Here is a 22,691-nt window from a genome sequence, read left to right as displayed (position 1 = left end):
AATTACACAATAAAATATTTAAAAGTTATTCATTGTAGTTCCACAATTAAACATCTCTGATCTACAAAATCTAAGAAAAGCAGTTAACTGAGCTCACATGCATTGTCGTAGCTGAGCGTGTGTGCATGTTTGAATTTGGCGTTGATTGGGTTAAAAGGCCAGAGCATAGATGATCACAACCTTCAAACTGCAAAAAGCATGGTTCAGTTTGTAAAACTTTTGGTCTAAAAGCCTCCACCCATGGCTCACCACTGGCCTATATAGACCCAGAGTACCACACTTAACACTAAGGTCAACTTATCAGTTAGCTATTCAGCAGGTCACAAAAATTATCATGAAAAGATAACAAAACGTAAAAGTAAAACGTAATAGTCTTATCATACAATGTAGAACACAGTTTCCCAGTTTCATACAATGTAGAACACAGTTTCCCAGAAGCCACGGCAACCTTCAAATGGCATTGATGTATCAGGAAACATGACAGGCGGCATTGTTACCCTGTTGCTGCGAATTACAGTTAACAGGGAAAGCGATGATGACAGGAAGTAAAGTTCTGAAGACAAGTGTGAAACACACACACATGACTTGCAGTCATTTGTGTCAGAAGTATGAACCAGTTTCAGAAAAGGAAAGCACATATCTAAAGAGCAAAGTCCACTGCTGTTCTCATTAAGGAGTGCTCTGCACACTTCAGTACTCGTACTTCCTCATTCAAGCTGCTGGACCGGCTTGACACAATAAATACATGACAGTTACATGGCAGGCTGGGAAGGGTGACATCTAGGAGAGGAAAAGAAGAAGAGAGAGAGGTTAGGAGAGTTGAACTTGACATAAAACGTCCATGTATAAAGATCAATGTGATATTGGTGTTCAGTTCTGTCAGAGGAGACCTGGACTGGTACTTCAGCCTACAGGTTTACGTTGCCAAGGTCACAGCGAATCCACATAGTGCTCACGTCTGACAACCTAGCGATTACCAAGCCAAGGTAAGACAAGATTAATTTGTTTGAATTGTGTAGGCATAGGCAGGCATCGGCCTGTTTGTTTTCCAAGCTCACATTACAAATTCAATTCAACACAAAGGAACCTTGACAAATACATATTTATGTTAAATTCTTAAAGAATGAGTGAAAATATGAACTGTGAACAGTGAGAGCAACCAGAAACTTAAACTGTAGTGTTGTAATGAGGTATCAAAACACCTCAAAACATAAAACAAATGAGCAAATGAGATCTTGCTTAAGACTCACACTTTCAAATTACTCTTTCTTTCTCTCTCTGTCATCTCACTATTTTCTGTCAATAAACATCACATGACAAGAAAAAAGCATTTTATTTTTTACTTCTTGCAGATGGTGGAAATAGCACAACCACAATTTTACCTACTTCCTTTTTCAGTTGTGGGGGAGAGAAACAACTTTTTACGTATAAGTTAAATGTATGCAGGGAACACATGTAGGAAGAGACACATTCATAGTTGACCCATAATCATTTTTATTAGACATTTGAGGCTGTAGTTAAAGTAGTTGGGACAGAAGGCGTACATTGTGTTTCAGAGCCCTCCACTGGTTATTGCTACACTTTGCCCTGCAAGGAACACCTAGAGCCTACTGTAAAGGTGTAGACAGGCCTGTGTTTCAACTGTATTAGGCCTGCATGTAAAGTTGGTCTTTGGTGGTCTGGCGTGTTACTTTTAGGAGTTTATGTTTAATTCGTCATTAGTTTTTTGTAACTTCATAACGTCAGATGGCTGAGTGGTAAGGGAATCGGGCTATGAATCAGAAGGTTGCCGGTTCGATTCCTGGTCATGCAACATTACATTGTGTCCTTGGGCAAGGCACTTCACCCTACTTGCCTCGGGGGAATGTCCCTGTACATACTGTAAGTCGCTCTGGATAAGAGCGTCTGCTAAATGACTAAATGTAAATGTAACGTACGGTGAGTGGAAGTACAGCAGTTGTAAACTGGATTTGTTTACACAAGCCTTTCACTTCACCTAATCTTCAGGGAAATGATCTCATTTGAAAATGAAAGAGAACATGACTAAGAGGGTGAACATCAAGACAGCGGGTTTCTACGCGTGGACACCATTTCAGCTAATAACGTGTTATCATGCCAGTGATGTGGGTGTGAGGAATGGTTCAGGCTTGTCACATCAACAAGACACCATACCTGACTAGAGGCGCTAGTTCCCCTCTTAGTCATCTCACATGGTGTAGTCAAACTGACGATGCACATACATTATATTTGATTTATTTTGCATTATATTTGAGTCATTTACCCTTTTATTTAAAGCGACATTTAAATAGTGAATGTAGAAAGCAAAGTAGGAAATCAACAATACTAGCCCAAACTGCTACTGGTATTTGGTAGTGTAAATATTTGGAGATATTACCTTCTCAGGCAAGATGCTTGAGGTAAAAACATTGTATATTTTACAGGACCTGGACAAGCAAAGCAAATACAAGCACGTTATTACGTATTAAATGAAAACGATTTCTGTTGAAAGTCAGCCAATGTCCAATCAATTGTCCAATCCCATAATTCTTCTGAAATGAATTCATTATCTGAAAATAATTGACTGGAAGGTTTATAATAATATCTATTTAATTGCCCTAGAATGACCCCAATTTCCTAAGAACGCAAATCTTATTGGGTTGCCTTGTAAACACAACGAGTATCGATGAGACTCAGTCTTCAGAGAACTTTGTACGAGCCCACAACTGACACAGAACCACACACACACACACTCACAAACAAATACACAGACGTGCACACACAGACACAGACACACACGGCACATGCAGCTTTAAGGTTCCCAGAGGTCTAAAATACTCCCCCAGTGTTTGCTCTGGGGCAATGGGCATGCTCAGTCACACAGTCACAGTGCGCAGAACAGGGTCCTTGGGGATCTGCACAGACGGAATCTAGACCCCACACTAGGTGTGCATTCCAGTTATGTAAAGCATCAAGAACATGTGTGTATATATATATAATTATGCGTATACATGTTTACATACAGTATAACTGTGTGTTATGTTGTTTATACATCTCTATCTTAATGCAGGAATGTCAGTATTTACAACTGTGTGACTGCAGTATTTTATTTGACACTGTGACATGACGTCTGACATCCCTTTCAGTCACCAGTCAGTTAGCATTTCCATGTCCTGAGAGACACCCTGGTAAAACAGCTGACATAAGGACATGCTGGTCAGGGAGAATGACAGTAGCACACAGGAGTTCCACAGATGGGGGCAACCCAAACCACGACTCTGCCTCCCTCCATTCCCCCTCACTCACCACAGCCACACAGAGCTCCCAGAACGCTCCCACAACATTCAAAACAACGTTCCTCTCCCATCCTGACTCTGTGAGTGCTCCTACTGCTGGTGAGATTTCCCACGGGGCAGGCCCCATGTCCTGTCATTTCGCTGAACTATAAATAGGCTCCCTGGATTCCCATCCGAGACTGTGGTGATGGGCTCACATACTGTACATGCAGGACTGTGGATCTCATACAATAGGGAATGTGGACTCGGAGACATGGGACAGGGGCTACTGGAGGATGAAACAGGGACGAATCTTTTACATGGGTTCCTTTGAAGCACAGACTTGGTTTAAAAGGGAGGATTAGAGAGAACTTGTAATTAGGTACCAACTTCAGGCACGTTTAACAAATGTGAGCAACTGATAATTGGTGTGGAACAGGTGTCCACATGAACAAGACTGGTTTCCGGACTGATTTAATCTTCAAAAGGATGTCATGTTGAAGAATGATGTGATCATAACAAAAGAAATATGGTTGTTTGGCCTCTTTTTCATTGGTGACTGAATGGAGGGTGTGCCCACAATTTAAATAAAGACTTTAAAGTCTACGAAAAGACCAAGCTAACAATTACTGCCATAGATGTAAAGAAAGGATACTATAGTCTATAGTGAACAAGTATGGAACAGCAGCCTCTCTACACCTTGGTGAAAAACAGGATTGGAAACACTGTTTAAAGCATACATTTGAAACACATTTTAATCTGTAATTTATTCCAGATGTTATTCCCCTTTAAAATGCTACATATCTCTCTTCCAGACTAAGGAAGTAAGGATGGATAGGGAGCGCTCCTTGTTCAATGGGAGAAGTTTCAGCTTCTCCTCTCTCCGTATTAAAAGTGAGTATGTGAACTTCCTGTATGAGGTGGTCACACATACGCAAATGTATCTCAATATTTGTTCATTGAGATACATTTCACACCTAGAAAACATCTTAGCACATCAAACTACCCAAGATGAGATTCTAAAAAGCTATGAACCTAAAGCCAGAAGTGTAGGCTACAGTGTATGAGAGTTCTGTTTGGAGATTTCTAAGTTTGTGTTAAATCTTTACCTGAGGTAAATCAGATGACAAGGACACAGGATTTAGACAGAGGGGGCCTAGATTCTACTCATCAGTCCGAGAGACCTCAAGAAAAGGTTGGTGTATATCACTCAAAAACACCTCACTCAATTTTTAACCCACTGTTAACTAAACTAAACCAAAACATAACCTTTTAGGCCAATTCTGCTGCTGATTCCGATCCTTCTTTCATTCTTCGGTTTTTCCATTTCCATATATTTGCCTTCTTCTCCTCCTCATTCTTCTTCTCCTCCTACTTCTTATAGAAAGCCTACCAGAAGTGAATGAGGTGGAGGCTGTTGTTGCAGTGACAAGTGCCGACCCCTCTGGAGCCTCTGGCGGACCCGCTCGTCTGGTCCAGCTGAGACCAACAGGGAAGTTAAACGGTAAAACAACCCATTAACTGACAAATGGCGCAATAATTTACACAATGATTTACAGTTGTAATATTGACCTTATTAATCATTGAACGATATTTACTGCAACCGATGTGTGTCTAGTTAAACAGATCCCTGTGGAGTGAAGGGTGGAGTACAGGTGTGCCATGCCTAGTAACGATAACATGGGTACACGTGTGGGTCTTATCAAACGTGGATTTACAGCTAGGCCTATTGCTTTTAGCTCAGTTATTTCTGCCTCATTGGGTGGCGCTTCAGTTTCAGAGCGGCTGTTGTGACAGGCTGCATACATTTAGATCTAATGTTTATTCCCCAATTCTGAAGACGTGATGTGAGACGTTAATCTCAAACCACATTTATTTTAGGACATAGGACAAGTTATGTATTTTTGCCCCATATATAAGTCTCCCAAAGTTAATGTGGACTGGAATGATTGCATTATTTATTTATTTTTTATGTGAGTAGACAGGATTAACAAATCATGTAGATAATAAATAAATTATCAATAGGAATTTTACGGGTTTGCCTTGTAAATGGACGTACAAGAGGACCATAAATGAACGATCGTTCAACCGGTGGGCGCGCGCGCATGCACAGTCAGCGCACTCAACCCCTCTAATCAGTTGTGTGACGGTCTGAGCCTCAGCATGCAGTCGAGTCCCGTTCGTATTAACATCAACAACAAGAATGGGGTCGACATCCAAGTTTTTTGGGGATTAAAAAAAACAACGGACAGGATAACATTTTGAGTTTGGGAAGTTCGGAGCTATGAGTGGAGAGGTGACGAGAAGGGTTCGAAAAAAACATGGAATTCGCTTGATGCACAGATGGAGTGAGTATTAAGATTTTTACTTGCGTTTTGTCTATTATCAGCCTGAGCGAAGACCATGCGGATTGTTTTTACTGACTGAACTCATGTAGCAAATATTTCGCTCTCATTTCCGGTCGATCATTTTGTTTAAAAGTTTTTTTTATATCTGTCATGGGAAAACTCTTCCTCCGATGGCGTAACTTTAGAGCATTTACTGTTGCCTATGTCATGCTATGATGAGTGGTGATGCGCAAATGACCATTTTAAGGATGGACTATGTGAACTTCGTACCTTAGACTTTCTAGTGATTCAATGTAGGTTATTATCGATGACGTTGTGGTCGTTGGGGGCAGTTGGGGGCAGGTGTACTATTAGCACAGCACAAATATTTGCTAATGTACACATTTTTACAATAAAAACGTAGCGTCAAAACACATGGTTTCAATGAACATGTTTTCTGTTCAGTTGTTGAGGGCCCCACAAAAGATTCTAACCTTTGCCGTAAAAAAAAAGTCCTAATGAAATACCTTGAATCAGCCATGTCACAACCCCGCAACCTTTTATAAGGCCATTGCACCTTTCAAATGAATCGCAGCTGGCTGGCTCTTTCATGGCGTTACAGGAGACCTGTTTGAATCCTTTAACAGCTGGCTGCACATATTAGGGGCTGGAATGTGTCTGCTGAAAGAAATGAATTAGGGACTACTGAATCTATTCTGTTCATTCCGGAGACAAAAAAATATGAAACATCGAACATCGTTTTAGCTCATAACAATGACTCACAGCCAAGGTTCAGATTAGAGGTAGTAAAATCATTTTTTAAGGGTATTTTCTGCCACAAGAAACTGTAAAATAGAGTGAGAGTAAAACGAATGAAGGCCATCCCTCCTAGGATCGGGTTCATAGCCTTGCTGGCTCCCAGGCAAGGATGTTGTTGTAACATGTTATATAGCCTCAGGGTATGCAGCACTCCCAACAGTATGTTAGAACCAAACAGAATTACAGTGAACATTAAAGCAGTGTGTATAGGCAAGACTTGGTCATGAATTAAAGTGGAATGCCATGCCGGTGGTGGTGTGGTCCTCAATGTAAATAGGAAGCGTCCTTGTTGAAAAGGTATCTCTCACCTTCTCTGACTGAAGGCAGAACTAAGTGGGAGAGATATCCATAATAAAGGCATACAATGTTCCTGGAGTGTGAGTGACAATTACATACATACCAATACAAGTGTTCACACATTGTAGAGAAGTGAGTCAGGTGGCTGAGCGGTTAGGAAATCGGGCTAGTAATCTGAAGGTTGCCAGTTCGATTCCTGGCTGTGCAAAATGACTTTGTGTCCTTGGGCAAGGCACTTCACCCTACTTGCCTTGAGGGAATGTCCCTGTACTTACTGTAAGCCGCTTTGGATAAGAGCGTCTGCTAAATGAATGTAAATGTAATGTAAGTGAGTTGATAGGGACTTTAATGTCTTTTAATGTAATTTGTCTTGCCTGTAGGGGATATAGAGATTAAACTGATAAGTCCTATTTCTTTTCCCTCCTTTATTTAGTTCCTAACAGAAGGTTGAGAAATGTTTCAGGAATATAGTAGCTGACAAGATCAAATACCATATCTAACACGCTTTACAAACGTACAAAGCTGAAGTGTGCACCAGCGACCTTGGGCCTTGACAACATTGATGAGTGAACCCATACAAGTGAAACTCAAGTGTTTGTTCACCTGGTTAACCCGTTCAGAGAGTGACCACTGGAATACGTTGCTCTAAAAGTTGACTTCCAACATTACATTTTCCTCATCTTCAGTAAACACGTAACGGCAGCTCTGAATACCTGGCGTGGATGTTCAAACACCCAGGCCGCGTTGTCCGAAGTCTACACAAATCATCTGTGAGAAACGTGTTGTATAAGTGTTTTGTTTTTGTGTCCTAACTCTAACGTCTTCTCTGTTGTGCAGGTGAGCAGCCCCAACGGACCGTCACAAAAGAGGTCAACGGAACAGAGTGTGAGTTGGGGAGTTGGAGGCCCTGTAAGGGGGTGGGGTTTTTATTGACCTGGCTTATATCTTGTTTGGAGACCCTTTTATAAGCACTGCTTGATTGAGTCAGAGTATGGTCAAAGTACAGGTACACAAATAGTTTGACACGGCTTGTTTTTCAACACCCCCCCACCTACACGTACATTTCTATATGAGTTTATTGAATATTAGTTCAATACTGTACATTGTTTACATCCCTCTAGGTTCAAACAGTTTTCTTTTATATCTTGTTGTTTTAAAGTCTGGAATAATAATAATAATAATGAAACTGAAATTGACCCACAGGCCCACCCAAGCCCACTGAGGATGACGATGGTGGAGGAGGCCGGCTCAAGAGGATCAGCGCTATGTGGTCCTCCTTCCGCAGACGGAAGCTCGCCAGAGACCGTGAGTTGAGACTCCGACACTTCCATGTTACCTCAGCTTAGTACATTACTGATTTATAAGCAAGACTTCCGGATTCATTTGTTTTGCTTTCGGGCTCAGCAGAGCGGCACGTCATAACTGGGGTCAGATGGCTGAGCGGTTAGGGAATCGGGCCATTAGTCAGAAGGTTGCCGGTTCGACACAACGTGCAAATGACGTTGTGTCCTTGGGCGAAGTACTTCACCCTACCTACTTGCTTTGGGGGAATTTCCCTGTACTTACTGTAAGTCGCTCTGGATTAGAGTGTCTGCTAAATGACTAAATGTAAATGTAAACTAAAATGTAGACCTGTTAAGTGCACTAAACACCTCTCAAGATGATTAGAAAAATGATTAGTGCCATGCACTTATTTAATGTAGAAAGAGTTCACAGATGTTATCTTGTGAATGACTTAAGTTTTTTCAAATATTGCCCGTTAAGTTGCGGTGGACAAATGTGTTTTGACATCACCACTCCAGTGAGCTTAATCACCAAGTCTTTTAACCCTCGTGCTGCCTTCGGGTCACATGACCCAAAGGTTCATAACGAACCATCGTTGTGTTTACCCAATTTTACCCAATACAAAAACAAATAAAAATAATTTTCTTTTAACCTTCGCAATGTGGGGGGTCTGAGACAGCCCAACGGTTAAAAGAAAATGCTTCACTTCGTTTTTGTATGCGGTAAAGTTGTCGCAATACGACGGTGGGTCACAATGACTGATGGGTCAGAACGACCCGAAGATAACACAAGGGTTAAGTATGTCCAGCTGTGCAACAGATTGTTGTGAGGTAAATGTAAAGTGTTACGGGTAGTTCTGCCTCACAAAGTGACTGTTACCATGGCAAACACAGTTGGAGCCAAACCTGTTACAGAAGGGTGACTCACAGAATTGTCTCTTTGTGTGGGTGTTTGTGTGCCGGAGGGGGGAAGGGGGGAGAAAGGAGGACACGAAACAGAGCTAGAGGGGGACAGTGAGACAGCAACTGAGTGTGTCGAGTCGAAGGAACCTGTCTGGACAACATCCTACTACTGTTTCAAAGGAGCAGGAAAAGAAAGGAGAGACTCGTAACTTTTCTATTAAACCTTAAGGAAGTGTTTGTTTTCCAGTGTTGTTTGCACTCTCGTTGCCTTAGGGTCCCCTAGCCCAGTTGGCAGGGGCCTCCGTATCCTCTGTTACACTCTACCTGAATCTCTTGTTTACCTTAAGGAAACGAGTCAAAGTTGGGTGAAGTTTGGCTGTCTTTTACGCCGTTGGGTTCTCTCTGGGCTTTACCATGTACCGGGTGATCCAATCACAAGCGGACAGCTCTAAATACGTCAGTATCAGTTCACACAGGTGTCAGAATACCTCTCAAACATACGCCTCGAGTGACCGGTTGTGATAGGATCTCCCGGCTCACCTTTATATGCGAATAAACATGGACGTCGTTTCCGTGTACAAAGGTCAGATGTTTTGTTGTTAATAACCGGCGGATGTGATCTGAGCGATCAGACGCATTCACACCTGTACTTAGATGGGTCTGCTTGTCACATGATCGGTTCACCCGAGACACCTGTTAATGCCAGGTGTGAACAGGGCCTTAGATATATCATACGATCTACGCTCATACTATTCAGCCCAAAATATCGATTGATTTACCCTTTCAGCATAGTCGTGCCATTTGAATGTTGTTTTTTGTATTGGTTTACACTACTCCTTTGGTTCTTGGAATTGTATTATTTGGAAAGACTAATTGTAGCTTCAGAAGTGGTCATCAAGCCTTATATGGCCAGAGCTACTGTAGATTTTTTATTATGCAATGTCTCAGGGAATTGGTTATAGCCAAGTATGGAGTTATTGTATGTTCAGAAGATGATTTAAAGATTTGCAAGTTTGAACACCTCAGTTGAATTTGATGAACTGTCGTCTTGTGAAAACATTCTTAGATCTGAGTCCAGGGCCATGAGCAATACATTTTTTACAGAAACTGGTACCTGCCATAGTTATAGAAGAATGAAGAGAGAAGAGAGATTGAACAGGGTGGTGTGCCGATCCTTCCTCATTTTAGTATCACTTTGTTGTATATGTTGAGCGTGATGTTCCAGTTATAAGTCTACACCCATTGTAGGTAGTGGGAAGACTGGAATTAATGTGCTGGATCTAGACAAACTGACTTGCCTGAATCTAGCCAAACTGACATAACTGCATCTAACCAAATTGTGATGACTTATCTGGATGTTCTTCTCCAGACTGTCCAAAGGAAAGACAAATGGCAAACTGTCTGCTTCATGGCAGATATTTCTTCATAACAAGTCGACTAGACTACATTACAAAACCAAATTGTATAAATGAAAAATGTTGTCCTGGAGCCTGTACTAACTTGTACTACTCTTATGATACTCATAAGGGGGGGGGGGGGGGGTGCGGCGGGCAGGGGGACATGGTAGAGACATGTAGAGACAGAAATGACATGCCGTCATGTAAATAAGATAAATAACATAAGGCCATTTAGTTTGTTTAATAAAAGAGCAAGCTATAGACCTGTTTTATAGGAAAGGTAACTTTAAATTACTTATTTTGTGATCTGGTGCTATATATAAAAAATAAATAAATACATTAACTTGACCTTTCGGGGGGGGGGGCGTTGGGGGGGCGGGGCGCCCCCCTAATATAATGGTAGGGGAAACACTGAGCTATGCTGCTGGGAATAAAGGATTTCCCCAGTTTTTGTTGTTGTTTGTCCTTTGGCCATAAGCTGCACTAACTTGCACCACTCTTTTGATGCTGGTGTCTTAGAAGGGAAGGAGTCGGTCATTCCAGAGCAGGCAGAGCCGGCCCTTGTGGACCAGAAGGCCCGGGAGCAGCGCTACGTCAGCGGGCAGTACTTCTTCGAGTACCTGGTGGTGGTCACCCTCAACAAGTCCAAACAGGGAGTCTATGAACCCCAGATCACCTACCAGTTTCCCAAGGTCAGTCTGCCAAAGTCTGGAAAAAGTTAGAGAACTTAGTTTGTCCCGTATGAACATTTCAGTTGAACAGTTGCGTAATCTAGGCCATCTGAGCGTTGTTAAGCAACACAGACAGCTCATTTCCAGTGGAATGTAATTTTCAAACTTTTGGAGCGACCCGCTACTTTCCAGAAACTTAGGTTCCTGCCTTTTGCAGCCAATCGCCTTCGGTGAGATGGGCCTTCCTCCTTGGCTTATTTTGTGAAACCACTGTCAATCCAACTCGAGCTGGAAGAATGTTTAGACAAAAATTGGGGGCTCTCTCTTTCTCATAATCAAAGTATTTAAAATCGTTACCTATTGCACTTTAAGGAATAGACTGTGTAGAGGACTGTAACATAATCGCCATGATTATTGTAAATCAGAGAGAAAGCAAGAGGTGAGGAAGGAGAAGGAGTAGGACAAGCCAGAGCTGAGGAGAAGCCCTCAGGAGATGAAGAATCCACAGAACAATGCTTCACAATTCCCTTTATACACAAGAACAATCAATCAGACTACTCTTGAACCTTACTTAACATACGACTAGCAATGTGACAGCAAGTTACACAATGAGGTGCGAGACCCATCAAGCAGAGACTCCGTCCAGCAACAGATTTTAGCATACGAGAGGTGGGGGCAGGGTGACACCCAGCTTTACAATGGCCGTGTGGTCTGGTTTGATTGCTCTTCTCTGTCTAATTCTGTGTCTCCGTTTTCCTCTCAGAGGGATGGGATGGTGAGGTTTCAAAAGGAGGAGGAGGAGAAGACTCTCAAAGCCATCACTCTCTTCTGCTTCCCCGAGGGGATCAACTGGGCTCCTCTAACAGAATACCACAGGTTCCAATCTGATGACGTCACCTTCTAGAACTGTTATTCATTCCACTGCGCAGAACCCCTCCTCGCGAGTTGTGTATACGATGTTTGAGACTGTCTGTTGTTTATCATCCCAGTGAGACGTTCTCCTTCGTCCTGACCGAGATAGATGGAAGCAGGAGGAATGGATACTGTAGAAGATTACTGGTGAGATTTCAGTTTGTTAGTTTTTTTTGGTCAGGTAATGCTACACAGTATTCTTTTTGTAAAAGAGACATTTTCTAACTTTTATTATTATCACCCTTCTATTTCTTTCTCTCTCTCTCTGTTTCTCTTTCAGCCACATGGCAATGGTGCTCGCCCTCCAGAAGCCTACTGCATTATCAGCAAGCTGGCTTGTTTTGGACTCTTCTCTGAGGTAACTCAGGTCAAAGGTCATTAGCTTTAGATCCGTGGAATCAATGCTTATCATGCAGCCTTCGACCGAGTGAATACCAGCAGCTCTTCATAGCTCTTGAGTAAATCCCTACCTAGAATTTCCGATGAGTCATTGTGATTCAAAAGGTCATAACGAGCCAAATTGGGATTAAAGCTGATGTTGGCCGGCTTCACAGCTATTCACGATTTCACCACCAGTGCACTACTCACATCCCTATCGCAATCTCTGAAAATCCCTTAAGTTTGAACTGCATCTGACTGCTGTTAAATCACTTGTTTCTTCAAAGAACCAGTTCCCTTTTTTAAAAGCCACACTAACTGCCAAGTCGGTGCATTTCCTTGTTAGTTTGATTAAGTTATGTCCCACATCCACATACCTGTTGGTGATTGCTCTTGCCCCTGTGTGTGTGTGTGTGTCCCCGCCCCTGTGTGTGTGTGTGTGTCCGCCCCTGTGTGTGTGTGTGTGTCCGCTCCTGTGTGTGTGTGTGTGCCCACCAATGTGTGCGTGTGTGTGTGTCCGCTCCTGTGTGTGTGTGTGTGTGTGTGTGTGGTGCAGATCATCGATGAGGTGGAGAAGCGCTGGCAGGTGGCGAAGGGGGCCATGATCTACCCGTTCATGCAGAGCCTGAGAGAGGCTCCGTTCCCTGCCCCCGGTCACACGGTCAACATCAAGAGCTTCATCCCCGGCTCCGGCACTGAGGTAAGACCCTGACCCCCCTCTGACCCCTCTCTGACCCCCCCTCTGACCCCCCCTCTGACCCCTCGGCCCAGACTGGGGCCACCAATGATAGGGGAGCAGACGAGATGTTGAGCTGTGGCCGTGAAGGGCAAGTGAAGAAGACAAAAAAAAGTTGATTTTCAAGGCATGAAAAACAAAGCAAAGTAAAGAGTAATGCAAAGCCTGAACCCCCACTCTGCAAAATTGATAAATGCTAACAAACTGAAAAGCAAGTAGACTTTTAAAATGACTGGAAGAAGCCTGCACAGATGGTAAGGATAGACAGTGAGACAGTGAGCTCTCTATGAGAGCTCAAGAGATAACCTGCAGTAAAGATAGATAATCGCCTGAATGTGGATCTCTGTTCTTGTGTGCACGCGTGGGCTTTAGCGTTGAGTAATTGGTACACATCTGTGTTTGCATCAAGGACGCTGTCCAAACAACTTTAAGATCGTGCTGGTAGGACTGGTTTAACCCCCTTTCTACACACGCATTCTCAAGTGGTAGTGTACACACACACACACACACACACACACACACACTACTGAAAGAGTAGAGGCGGCTGCCATCTCAATGTGTCGGTGTCAGTTCTGTGCAGGTGTGGACAGCCCCCATGTCTTAACCTGCCCTTCGTTACCCAACACTTCTCCGTGGAGGAGAGCCCACCAATAACTATCCCAACTAACATTCCAGCTTTCAGCACAGCCCCTGCCTGCCCAGGCAACCCAAACCAGGGCTAACTGACTAGAACGAAGACAGGCTTTCTGACTGCAACACGGCAGATGCTAGCTGTAAATGATATGCGTGCAATGAATCTAGCTATCAGTTAAGGATGTTTACCAAACAGTGGTGACATAGCTAGTGTTGACAGATTGAGGGCGTGCCTGTGTCTGAGTGGAGGAGGTGACGTTAATGACTCCACGTCCACCAGATCATCAAACTGACCCGGCCGCTGGACTCGCTGCTGGAGCACGTCAACTTCGCCACGCTCCTCCGCTGCCTGACGGATGACGAGGTGCTGGTGGTGTTCGCCGCTGCAGTCCTGGAGCGACGCATCGTCTTCATTTCCGAAGAACTCAGGTGTGACACAAACACGCATACGCACACACGCACGCACACACACACAGTGTTTCTCACATCATTATTTACCAAAAAAAGCACACCAGCATTGAAAGAAATGAGATGCATGCTGGTACCTGCACTGATTGAAGGCCTTAAGTGAGCCAGAGCACTGGTGCTGATGTCATCACCTGGACCGTGACTAGGGGCTTTTCCCCTTGACTTCTGACCTCTAACCCCTGACCTCTCCCCCCCCCTAAGCACCCTGTCCCAGGTGATCCATGCCGTGGTGGCCCTTCTCTACCCCTTCACCTGGCAGCACACCTTCATCTCCATCGTCCCAGAGATCCTCATCGATGTTGTCATGGCGCCCACACCTTACCTGCTGGGCGTCCAGAAACGCCACCTGGACCTGGTCACGGAACAAAGCGACGTGAGTCCCCAAATGCATCTTGGGAGTTGTAGTCATATGAGTGGATGGAGTACTAATTTTTGCTCCTTTTGGTATTTGTTTTCTCTTTTCCATAGCTGCTAGTGGTGGACCTGTCTGAAGACAAAAAGGAAACATTTGTTGCTGAAGTAAGTGCTGGTTTCCCATCCTGCATAAGAAGCACAGATGGTTCAATGGAAAAAACTACTGTAATACCTTTTGGAGCTGTGCACTTCTAGTTCTACTTCTAGTTGACTATATGATGCAGTTTTTGTATCTCTTTGGATAAACGCATCTGCTAAATGAATAAATGCAAATGTTATGTAAATGTATAGTATTCAATGCTCTCATTCCCTATCGCGATACCCTTTTATTCCAACTCTAAGATCTCTATTTCTTGTTTCTTGAGTGTTGCATCTCCTGTCACTGGTTGTTAACACGTCACTGCTGTTTTCTAGAATGGAGACGAAAGGACTATACTGCCCCCTAAACTCAAAGAAGAGATACTACAGGCACTAAGAGAAAGAAAAGAAAAAGCCAGTGAGTCAATAGCTTACCATACTACTATATAGCGATTTAATGATGTACCGTACAAGGTACATTTAACTGGTGTCTGGTACCACTAACTGGGGGTCAGATGGCTGTGCGGTTAGGGAATCGGGCTACCAATCAGAAGGTTGCCAGTTCGGTTCCCGGCTGTGCCAAATGTCCTTGTGTCCTTGGGCAAGGCACTTCACCCTACTTGCCTCGGGGGGAATGTCCCTGTATTTACTGTAAGTCGCTCTGGATAAATGTCTGGTAAATGACTAAATGTATCTTGCCGCGATCGTTCCTCCTCAGCTGTGGAGGAGCTGAACCGGGTGGTCTCCGAAGCCTTCCTGCCTTTTTTCGTCAAGACTGTCGGCCATTACGCCCACTATGTGACTCGCGACGGCAGCGACCAGACTGGGGTCTTCCAGAAGAGGAGCTTCTACAAGGCCATCGAGTCCAAGACCACGCGCCACTTCGTCAAGAAGTTCCTCCAGACGCAGATGTTCGACCTTTTCATCCAGGAAGTGGAGCTTCAGCAGCCAGGACCACAGCAAGGTGAGGAGGCGCTTTCTGGAACTTTCTACAAACGACGTGGCCCGTTGTACACCCACAAACCGTCAGGCGATACGATACTGTTTTTCCCACACAACTGTTTTCAATCATGTAAACGTAAACCTACCCTGTGTAGAGATCGTGTCTTGATTGTTTTGGTTTGAAACGGTCCAGATCTCCTTAACGACTTTTTCTGCGTCCTTTTTCACAGGAATATTTCAAAAGAAGATTGTGGAATACCAAGAAAAGAAGAAACGGGAGAAAAAGACAAAGACAAAGAAACACTAACTGTCTTGTGAACGTACACTGTAAGGAGGACCGTGTGTGTGTGTTTGTACATAAGGGAAATATTGATATGTGACATGTAGATTTAACTGTTGTAGATATTGAGTACATTTTAATGCATAGTTTTTGTTCTTTTAAATATATGTGTGTGTGTAGTGTGCAAGATTGTGTTTCGGGGGTTTGTGGGTATTTTAAATTTGGCTGCTACTATAGGAAGATTGTCGTTGAGAGAGTGAGTTAGAGAGCTGTGTTTGTTTTGTTTTGTGGTCTAAATCTAAACCTGCCACAGGATGTAGCAGGAAATCATTTCAAATAAAACCTAGTTTTGTTTTAGTTTTTTTAACATGTACTTGCGGTACGGATTTTCAGTTTGTCTAATTAAATTACAAAACAGTTCACTGTGCATATGAGCTCAAAGAAAACTGATTTTATAAAAAAAAGATATTACATTTACTTTTAGAAAAGTACAATACTTGAAGTGCTACAGTAAGAGGTTTGCGTCAGCACATAGAAAATACAAATCAAAAAGAAGCCTTGCACATAACAAAAATGTACATATCAAACCTGACCTATCATGTTTTCTGTATTTTGATTCCCTAGATTATAACAGAAATGAACAATACATATATAACAATGTTCCAGTATTCCAAGTATTACCCTAAACATTCTTTACTGGCGTTACTCTTGTCACATTCTCCACAAAACCACAGATGTTACACAACATGAGGGAAAGTACAGTTGAGGCAACCTATCAAGTCTATCCACTTGTAGTAACAGTAGTCTTTAAAAAAAAGTAGTGAGAAAATACAGTTGGTAACGTCATCATCCGGATAGGCATGGACGTTTGTCAGTTGGCCACAAGGGGGCGTGTTCAGAGGCCACCAGAAAGAAGTGGTGAGTGCTCTCCGTGGTAAACATGTGTCCTCCCGTCGTAGTGGTTGTAGTTGTACAGGTGGTTACTCTGCAGGATAGCCTGCACCTGAAACTCAATTTTCTAAGAAAGAAGTAGGAGAGACGGGTCATTGTAAAATGTATTCAGATGGTTCAGGTGGCTGAGCGGTTAGGGAATGACCATTAATCAGAAGGTTGCCGGTTTGATTCCTGGCCGTGCCAAATGAAGTTGTGTCCTTGGGCAAGGCACTTCACCCTACTTGCCTCGGGGGGAATGTCCCTGTACTTACTGTAAGTCGCTCTGGATAAGGGCATCTGCTAAATGACTAAATGTATTCATTTAGCACACGCTTTTATCCAAAGAGACATACAGCACACAGGACTTTAACCTGTGAACTCTTGGATCTGGGGTCAAATGCTCTAACCACTGAGCCATAAACGACCCTGGTGTCTCTAAACCAGTCCCCAGTGGCAGGTCACCGCAGGTCACAGGACGCTGGGATTAGCGTCGGGTCTCAATCCCACCAGACCTCTGATCTCCCTTTTGCTGGGAAAATGACTTGCACGGATTATCCACAGATGAAGTGTCTTTAATCCATCTCATTCTCAGCTTCATTCCTCTTGGAAGGAAACAGAACTGTGCACTTCTAAGCTTCTTGCCTATCTGCTGCACGCAATACATTTGAACACTGCTTTGGATAATAGAATTTGTAAAAAAATAAATCCAAGTAGCAGACGATATTATCCAAAGCAATATGCACAATAACGTAAAAAAAAAAAAAAACTTTTATATAGCGCCAGATCACAAAATAAGTCATTTAAGGTTACCTTTCCTATAAAACAGGTCTATAGCTTGTTAAACAAACTAAATGGCTTTATGTTATTTATCTTATTTACACGACGGCATGTCATTTCTGTCTACCCCCCCCCCCCCCCCCCCCGCTGCAAACCTCCCCCCCTCCCAAAGCTGTTTCTGGGGAAACACTGGGTAGACTCTTACCTGGAAGTCTCGTATGTAGGTCAGGAAGAAACTGATAAAGGAGAAGGCCAGAGACCATTCCGCAACAGCACTGACCATATGAGCCGTGTAGCCCTGCAACAGGGGGGGTTCATTCAGACAACAGCCAAAACAAGAACCTCACAGTGTGATGCCACAGAGACAGCAGGGTCTGGTTACTTACGGTTTCTCCAGGACTCCAGTGTAGTTTACTGGTCACATCTACCCCTGGCAGGTCGTCATACAGGATAACGGATGACACAAACGCTGGGCGAGAGAGAGAGGGAGATTATATAGGGGGAGAGAGAGAGAGAGAGAGAGAGAGAGAGAGAGAGAGAGAGAGAGAGAAAGGGGGAGAGAGTGAGTGAGAGAAAGAAAGAGACACTGACAGGAAGAGAGACAGAGCTAGACATGGGTGCTCACAAGAGGAAGTTAAACAGAGGTCAAAAGTGAGAAGAAGAGCGCTCTGTGATGATAGAGAGAGAGAGAGAGGGTGATAGAGGGAGGGTGATAGAGGGAGATAGAGGAAGAGAATGGGAGAGTTGGAGAAAAAGAGGAGGAAAAGATAAGGGGGAAATGGAAGAAGAGAAAGTGTGTGTGTGTGACTCAGCTGCAGTCTCCTACCAGTGACGATGCTAGCCAGGCTCCACAGCCCCACGGCGGTACGGGCCCACAGGATGTCCCTGCCGTGGAAGCGAGGCTGCATGCGATAGGACATGCCTGTCTGCACCAGGATGTAGAACACCCCCATGAAAAAGGTCAGCCCAGCTCCAACCAGGTGCATCGAGATGATGGAGGTCTTCTGCAGAGCAAGGACGTCACAAATACACTGTTTCTCAACCCATATCTGTCACACCACCCTAACGGGCCATGCTGAGTAGCAGAAGGCGTCTACAGACGATATCTCCAAAACTCACAACAAAACAATCTAGATGTATAAATAGCACTACGGCTAGGGGGAGGGGAAAAAAGACTGCAGTGAAGTTGGTTGGAGTCCGGCCCTAACCCTAGCCCTAACCCTAGCCCTAACCCTAGCCCTAATCCTAACCCTAGCCCTAGCCCTAATCCTAACCCTAGCCCTAATCCTAATCCTAACCCTAGCCCTTGGAGCTTTGCTGTGTGTCTCCCCCACTCACTCTCTCCCTGCCTTTAGATGTCACGTACCTGGAAGTTGGCCACCACACACATGCCCAGACAGCTCAAGATGCCCAGGACCAGGCCCGCACAGTTGAGGAGATGCAGACTGTGTTCGCCCCCTAGTGCCAGGGACTGGACCTGCTTGTACCGAACGTAAACAGTGGCTACACCTGTAGGAACGAAACATTCAGTTTTATGTATTTTTAAACCTATTATACAGTACATAGGTACAGACATATATAATTCATATTATGGGTACGCAGATACTGTACGGATGCGCAGTCAGTTGTTTTGGCAGCTGTAATTGCAGAAAATGTGGGCTAACATGACTGGGCATGTTTGTCTGCCATGGGCAGGATTGATACAATTAGGCAACAGCAACAACTTTTCTCTCCAACACCTCAATAAAAGCTGTGCTGTTAAAACAGGCCATAGAACAAATAATTGTACATTCTACTCACTGTCATTACAATTGGCCTTGGCCTTGTGTCCAAGATGTTTGTAAACCGTGCGTTCACAGCTGTACACCACAACTGTTACCTAATATGGAGGATGATGTGTGTCAGTACTTGTGAGGTGTTTAGATGTTCTTACCTAAAAAGGAAGAGATGCTCAGCATGAAACCGAAGACACAACGTTCAGGAGGATCAGCACTGGTGTCACTGTATACACACACACACACACACACACACCACCACCACAGAAACAGAATTTTGAATCATATCATCAATCACAATGTAACCACAAGACGCTGTAGAATCATCGACAGGAAATGTTGACTAACACTCAAGAGAGCTAACCTCAGTCCCTTTATCCACTCGTTAACACAGCACACCTAGTGCTGTCAGAACAACCAGTCAAACGATTGATCGAAAGCATTGCTTAGGTCTTACACTTGTTTCAGTGGCACCAATGCATTTCTGACCTGCAATATATCATTTGTAGGTTTGTGTATATAAATATGTTAGTCAAAATGTGGCACACACAGATTGTCAGGTCCAGTACCTGATATAAGGCACCAGCAGGTCAACATGACCCATTAGAACAGCTATCACGTAGTTGATGATGAAGGTGGCAGACGACCAGACGACCAGGATAGACGGGAGGGCACACACACCCTTCTGGAAACACCACATGCTGCCAGGGACAGAACAACAGAAGCTTCCCTGGGGCACACACACACACACACACACACACAGACAGACACACACACACACAGACACACACACACACACACAGACACACACACACACACACGCACACACCATGGGTTAGCAGGCTCTTACTGATTAACTTACCACAGTGTGCCGAATTCTTATAGATGGCAATACAAAACCAGTTTAGTTGTTTCGAAAAGCTTCTGTGTGTCGTGGGAATTCAGTTTGCACACTCTTAAGGAAAATGTCACTTACAGCGAGCCCAGTACAGTCAAATCTCCTTCCAGGGTAGTGAAGCAGGCATCCCTTCAGCTAATAGTCTGCAGTCACAAAGAGATGTAGATCTTCCTGGAAATCAAAACTTGCAATAGTAGACCAGGAAGTTGGGCGATGTCCTCAGACTTAACCCAACTCTCTTAATCCGAGATCTTGTGACTCCTGCTCCCACAGCCAAGAGTCAGCTGACTCTTTCAACGTGATTTCACTTTCGTTTGGACACACACGAAAGAAATGTGATGCATATCTGGAGGATTAGTCATAGGAACCAGATCTTCACAGAACACTCAAAGAAACCAAGCATCTGTTATCATAAATATAGCCATCTTTATTTTACATAAGCTTTTGTTTATTCCAAAATTAATAATTATTTTCTTTACAGAAATGCTACAACTGATCAAACATGAAATTAAAAACTTAAATTTGAACTTCATTCAACACTAAAACCTGAAGGACAAGGATGCAAACTTTCCACTTCTTAGAACTTATAATGACCACGTCTGAGGAGATATGGTAATGAACTGCTATTAGGTATGGGATGTGCTCGGACCACATGACAGCTGGAGGTACATCCATATAACTAACGTGCATTAGAACCACAGGGTCTATGAGCGACGACATTTTTTACTGGTTTTAGCCTTGTTAATACAGACAGGGCCAGTGGGGAAATGGTCACCACGAACAGAGGACAAAGGGCATGAAAGAACGGGCAAGAACAACATTTGTTTACAGTGAATCAGTAGGGTAGGGTGGAGGGGGGCAAAACAAAGGGGTTATTTTGACTATGGACGGCGCAGCAGATCAGGGTGATAAAGCCACTCCTTGTCTGAAGCAGAACCGTCTAGAACAGTGGTCCCCAACCCTGGTCCTCAGTGCCCAGCGCTTGCTCCAACACACCTTATTCAAATGAATGGACATAATCAGGCTTCTGCAGAGCTGGATAACAACCCATTCATTTGAATCAAGTGTGTTGGAGCAGGGAAACATCTAAAACATGCAGGAAAGTGGGCTCTGAGGACCAGGGTTGGGAACCACTGGTCTAGAACACCTGCTTCAGGAACCCGTCGATTAACCCACTTGTTGTACTGAAGACAGATAGGACCCACAGGACACCGAGGGACCAGAATTCAGTCAAAAAGAACAACCACGGAGGCTGACATCATTGCAGCGACGTTTAATATGACGTCAGTCGCTGGGGAGATGGATTCTGAGATAACATGAGCTCACGCAGGCCACACAGAATCACAGCAACCGACAATCTTATCATACCCTTCTAACAAATACACTTAAGGCAACTGTTGCCCTGCTGTGCTGCGTTTAACATACTCCGCAATTCCTTTAAGTAGAAAAGGGGACTTTAGTGGACGCGTGTCCCACCCAACACTGTAACCAGCTCTGAACCGAACGTAGCAAAATATCACAGGTGACGGTAAACACTGTACGGGAGTGAGGATGTGTAACAAAGGTTCATCAAACATTCCTACCAAACATGCTAGCAGCTCTGGTACCTGCAACGTGACAAACACAGAATAAGTTGTACATTCAATCCAGTGACAGATGACTTGTGGGACACTTAAGTAAAATACACGCAAAAAGTAGCTGTTAAAACATCACGAGAGCCCGAACACTTCTCAGTTTGCCTAGAGGCTTGTGCCAGCGTCGAAGTAGCTACAGTAACAACCCTTCCTCTCTGTCACACATATGGCACAAGCAGACTGGAAGCATACAGAAGTTGAACACATTTGTAGAGATGGGGAAAAAAAACAACCCCCAAAAAAAAACAACGTAGCCATGTAATGTAAACATGATGAGGCATTTGCTATCTTGGTTTGTTGGGTTGTAACAAAATAAATTATTAAATACCATCCTACGTTTACTACGTACAAGTGAGAAGTCAACATATGAATAAGACCAACTTAAAGTCAGTTAAGAAGAGCGTTTAAAAAAACATCCGAGGTGCACGAGAGTGCGCGGTTCCTATCCATCCATTTCCAGATCATTTGAACTTAACACGTTAGATTCCCTCTAAACAGCAGCTTTAAGAGAACAACCGTTTTCAGGAGTGAAGCTAAAAGTTGCTTTGATGAACTGAACCTATAAGTAGCGACAGCTACTGACAGAAAGACAGACACTTGGTTAACATTCATATTGCTCTTACACTAACGCATGAATATATAGTCAAATTGTATCCTGCAGCTAATTATATTATTTGGGTTAGGGTAAACACTATGCCTTCCCACAAACCATTCCATGTTGCGTGCTTCATTCATCCAAAAATGAGTTAATGTACAGTGACAAGATTATAATATGCAATATAAATTCCAATCAATAACTTTTGGTTAAACCACTTCTAATTCTCATAAATTGTTTTTAAGTGGTTATCTTTTACTCTGGGAAAA

At 43.6% G+C, this 22,691-nt stretch overlaps 2 protein-coding genes across 4 annotated transcripts; one reads left to right on the top strand and one right to left on the bottom strand.

Annotated features, from left to right (window-relative positions):
* The first annotated feature begins 724 nt into the window (after positions 1–724).
* dennd2da (DENN/MADD domain containing 2Da) lies at positions 725–16,183 on the top strand. Of its 3 annotated transcripts, none has more exons than XM_062460173.1 (17): positions 725–986; positions 4,088–4,166; positions 4,396–4,467; positions 4,657–4,776; positions 7,553–7,600; positions 7,919–8,020; positions 10,818–10,990; positions 11,733–11,845; positions 11,959–12,028; positions 12,162–12,239; positions 12,816–12,959; positions 13,909–14,057; positions 14,298–14,469; positions 14,565–14,615; positions 14,925–15,006; positions 15,307–15,552; positions 15,761–16,183. In XM_062460173.1, the coding sequence occupies exons 2-17, from the start codon at positions 4,103–4,105 to the stop codon at positions 15,835–15,837; spliced, it is 1,761 nt and encodes a 586-aa protein (XP_062316157.1). In that variant the 5' UTR covers positions 725–986; positions 4,088–4,102; the 3' UTR covers positions 15,838–16,183. The 3 variants fall into 3 exon arrangements, with proteins under 3 accessions (XP_062316157.1, XP_062316156.1, XP_062316158.1); XM_062460172.1 differs by having other exon boundaries at positions 4,387–4,467; XM_062460174.1 differs by lacking the exons at positions 725–986; positions 4,088–4,166; positions 4,396–4,467; positions 4,657–4,776 and adding an exon at positions 5,379–5,620.
* An 84-nt stretch (positions 16,184–16,267) lies between these two features.
* Positions 16,268–20,466, bottom strand: LOC134019356 (DNA damage-regulated autophagy modulator protein 2). Its single transcript, XM_062460182.1, has 8 exons — positions 20,272–20,466; positions 19,865–20,025; positions 19,454–19,521; positions 18,887–19,029; positions 18,347–18,524; positions 17,907–17,989; positions 17,726–17,818; positions 16,268–16,828 (listed from the first exon to the last, which is right to left on the bottom strand). Exons 2-8 carry the CDS (start codon positions 19,993–19,995, stop codon positions 16,706–16,708), a joined length of 819 nt encoding a protein of 272 aa, XP_062316166.1. The 5' UTR covers positions 19,996–20,025; positions 20,272–20,466; the 3' UTR covers positions 16,268–16,705.
* Positions 20,467–22,691: the final 2,225 nt, after the last annotated feature.

The sequence above is a fragment of the Osmerus eperlanus genome, chromosome 4 (assembly GCF_963692335.1).
Source record: "Osmerus eperlanus chromosome 4, fOsmEpe2.1, whole genome shotgun sequence".
In the NCBI taxonomy this organism is placed as follows: domain Eukaryota; kingdom Metazoa; phylum Chordata; class Actinopteri; order Osmeriformes; family Osmeridae; genus Osmerus; species Osmerus eperlanus.
The sequence above is the reverse complement of the archived record's forward strand: the minus strand, read 5'-3'. Positions and strand labels throughout refer to the sequence as shown.

Bases quoted from the DNA above. Each gene is read 5' to 3' on its own strand.
- dennd2da (XM_062460172.1), top strand. From the start codon at position 4,103: ATGGATAGGGAGCGCTCCTTGTTCAATGGGAGAAGTTTCAGCTTCTCC. The intron at 4,777-7,552 runs GTAAAACAACCC...TCTGTTGTGCAG, and splicing joins ACCAACAGGGAAGTTAAACG to GTGAGCAGCCCCAACGGACC. The intron at 11,846-11,958 runs GTTCCAATCTGA...TTATCATCCCAG, and splicing joins CCTCTAACAGAATACCACAG to TGAGACGTTCTCCTTCGTCC.
- LOC134019356 (XM_062460182.1), bottom strand. From the start codon at position 19,995: ATGTGGTGTTTCCAGAAGGGTGTGTGTGCCCTCCCGTCTATCCTGGTC. The intron at 19,030-19,453 runs GTAAGAACATCT...TCGTTCCTACAG, and splicing joins GAGCATCTCTTCCTTTTTAG to GTGTAGCCACTGTTTACGTT. The intron at 17,819-17,906 runs GTAAGTAACCAG...CCCCTGTTGCAG, and splicing joins ACTGGAGTCCTGGAGAAACC to GGCTACACGGCTCATATGGT.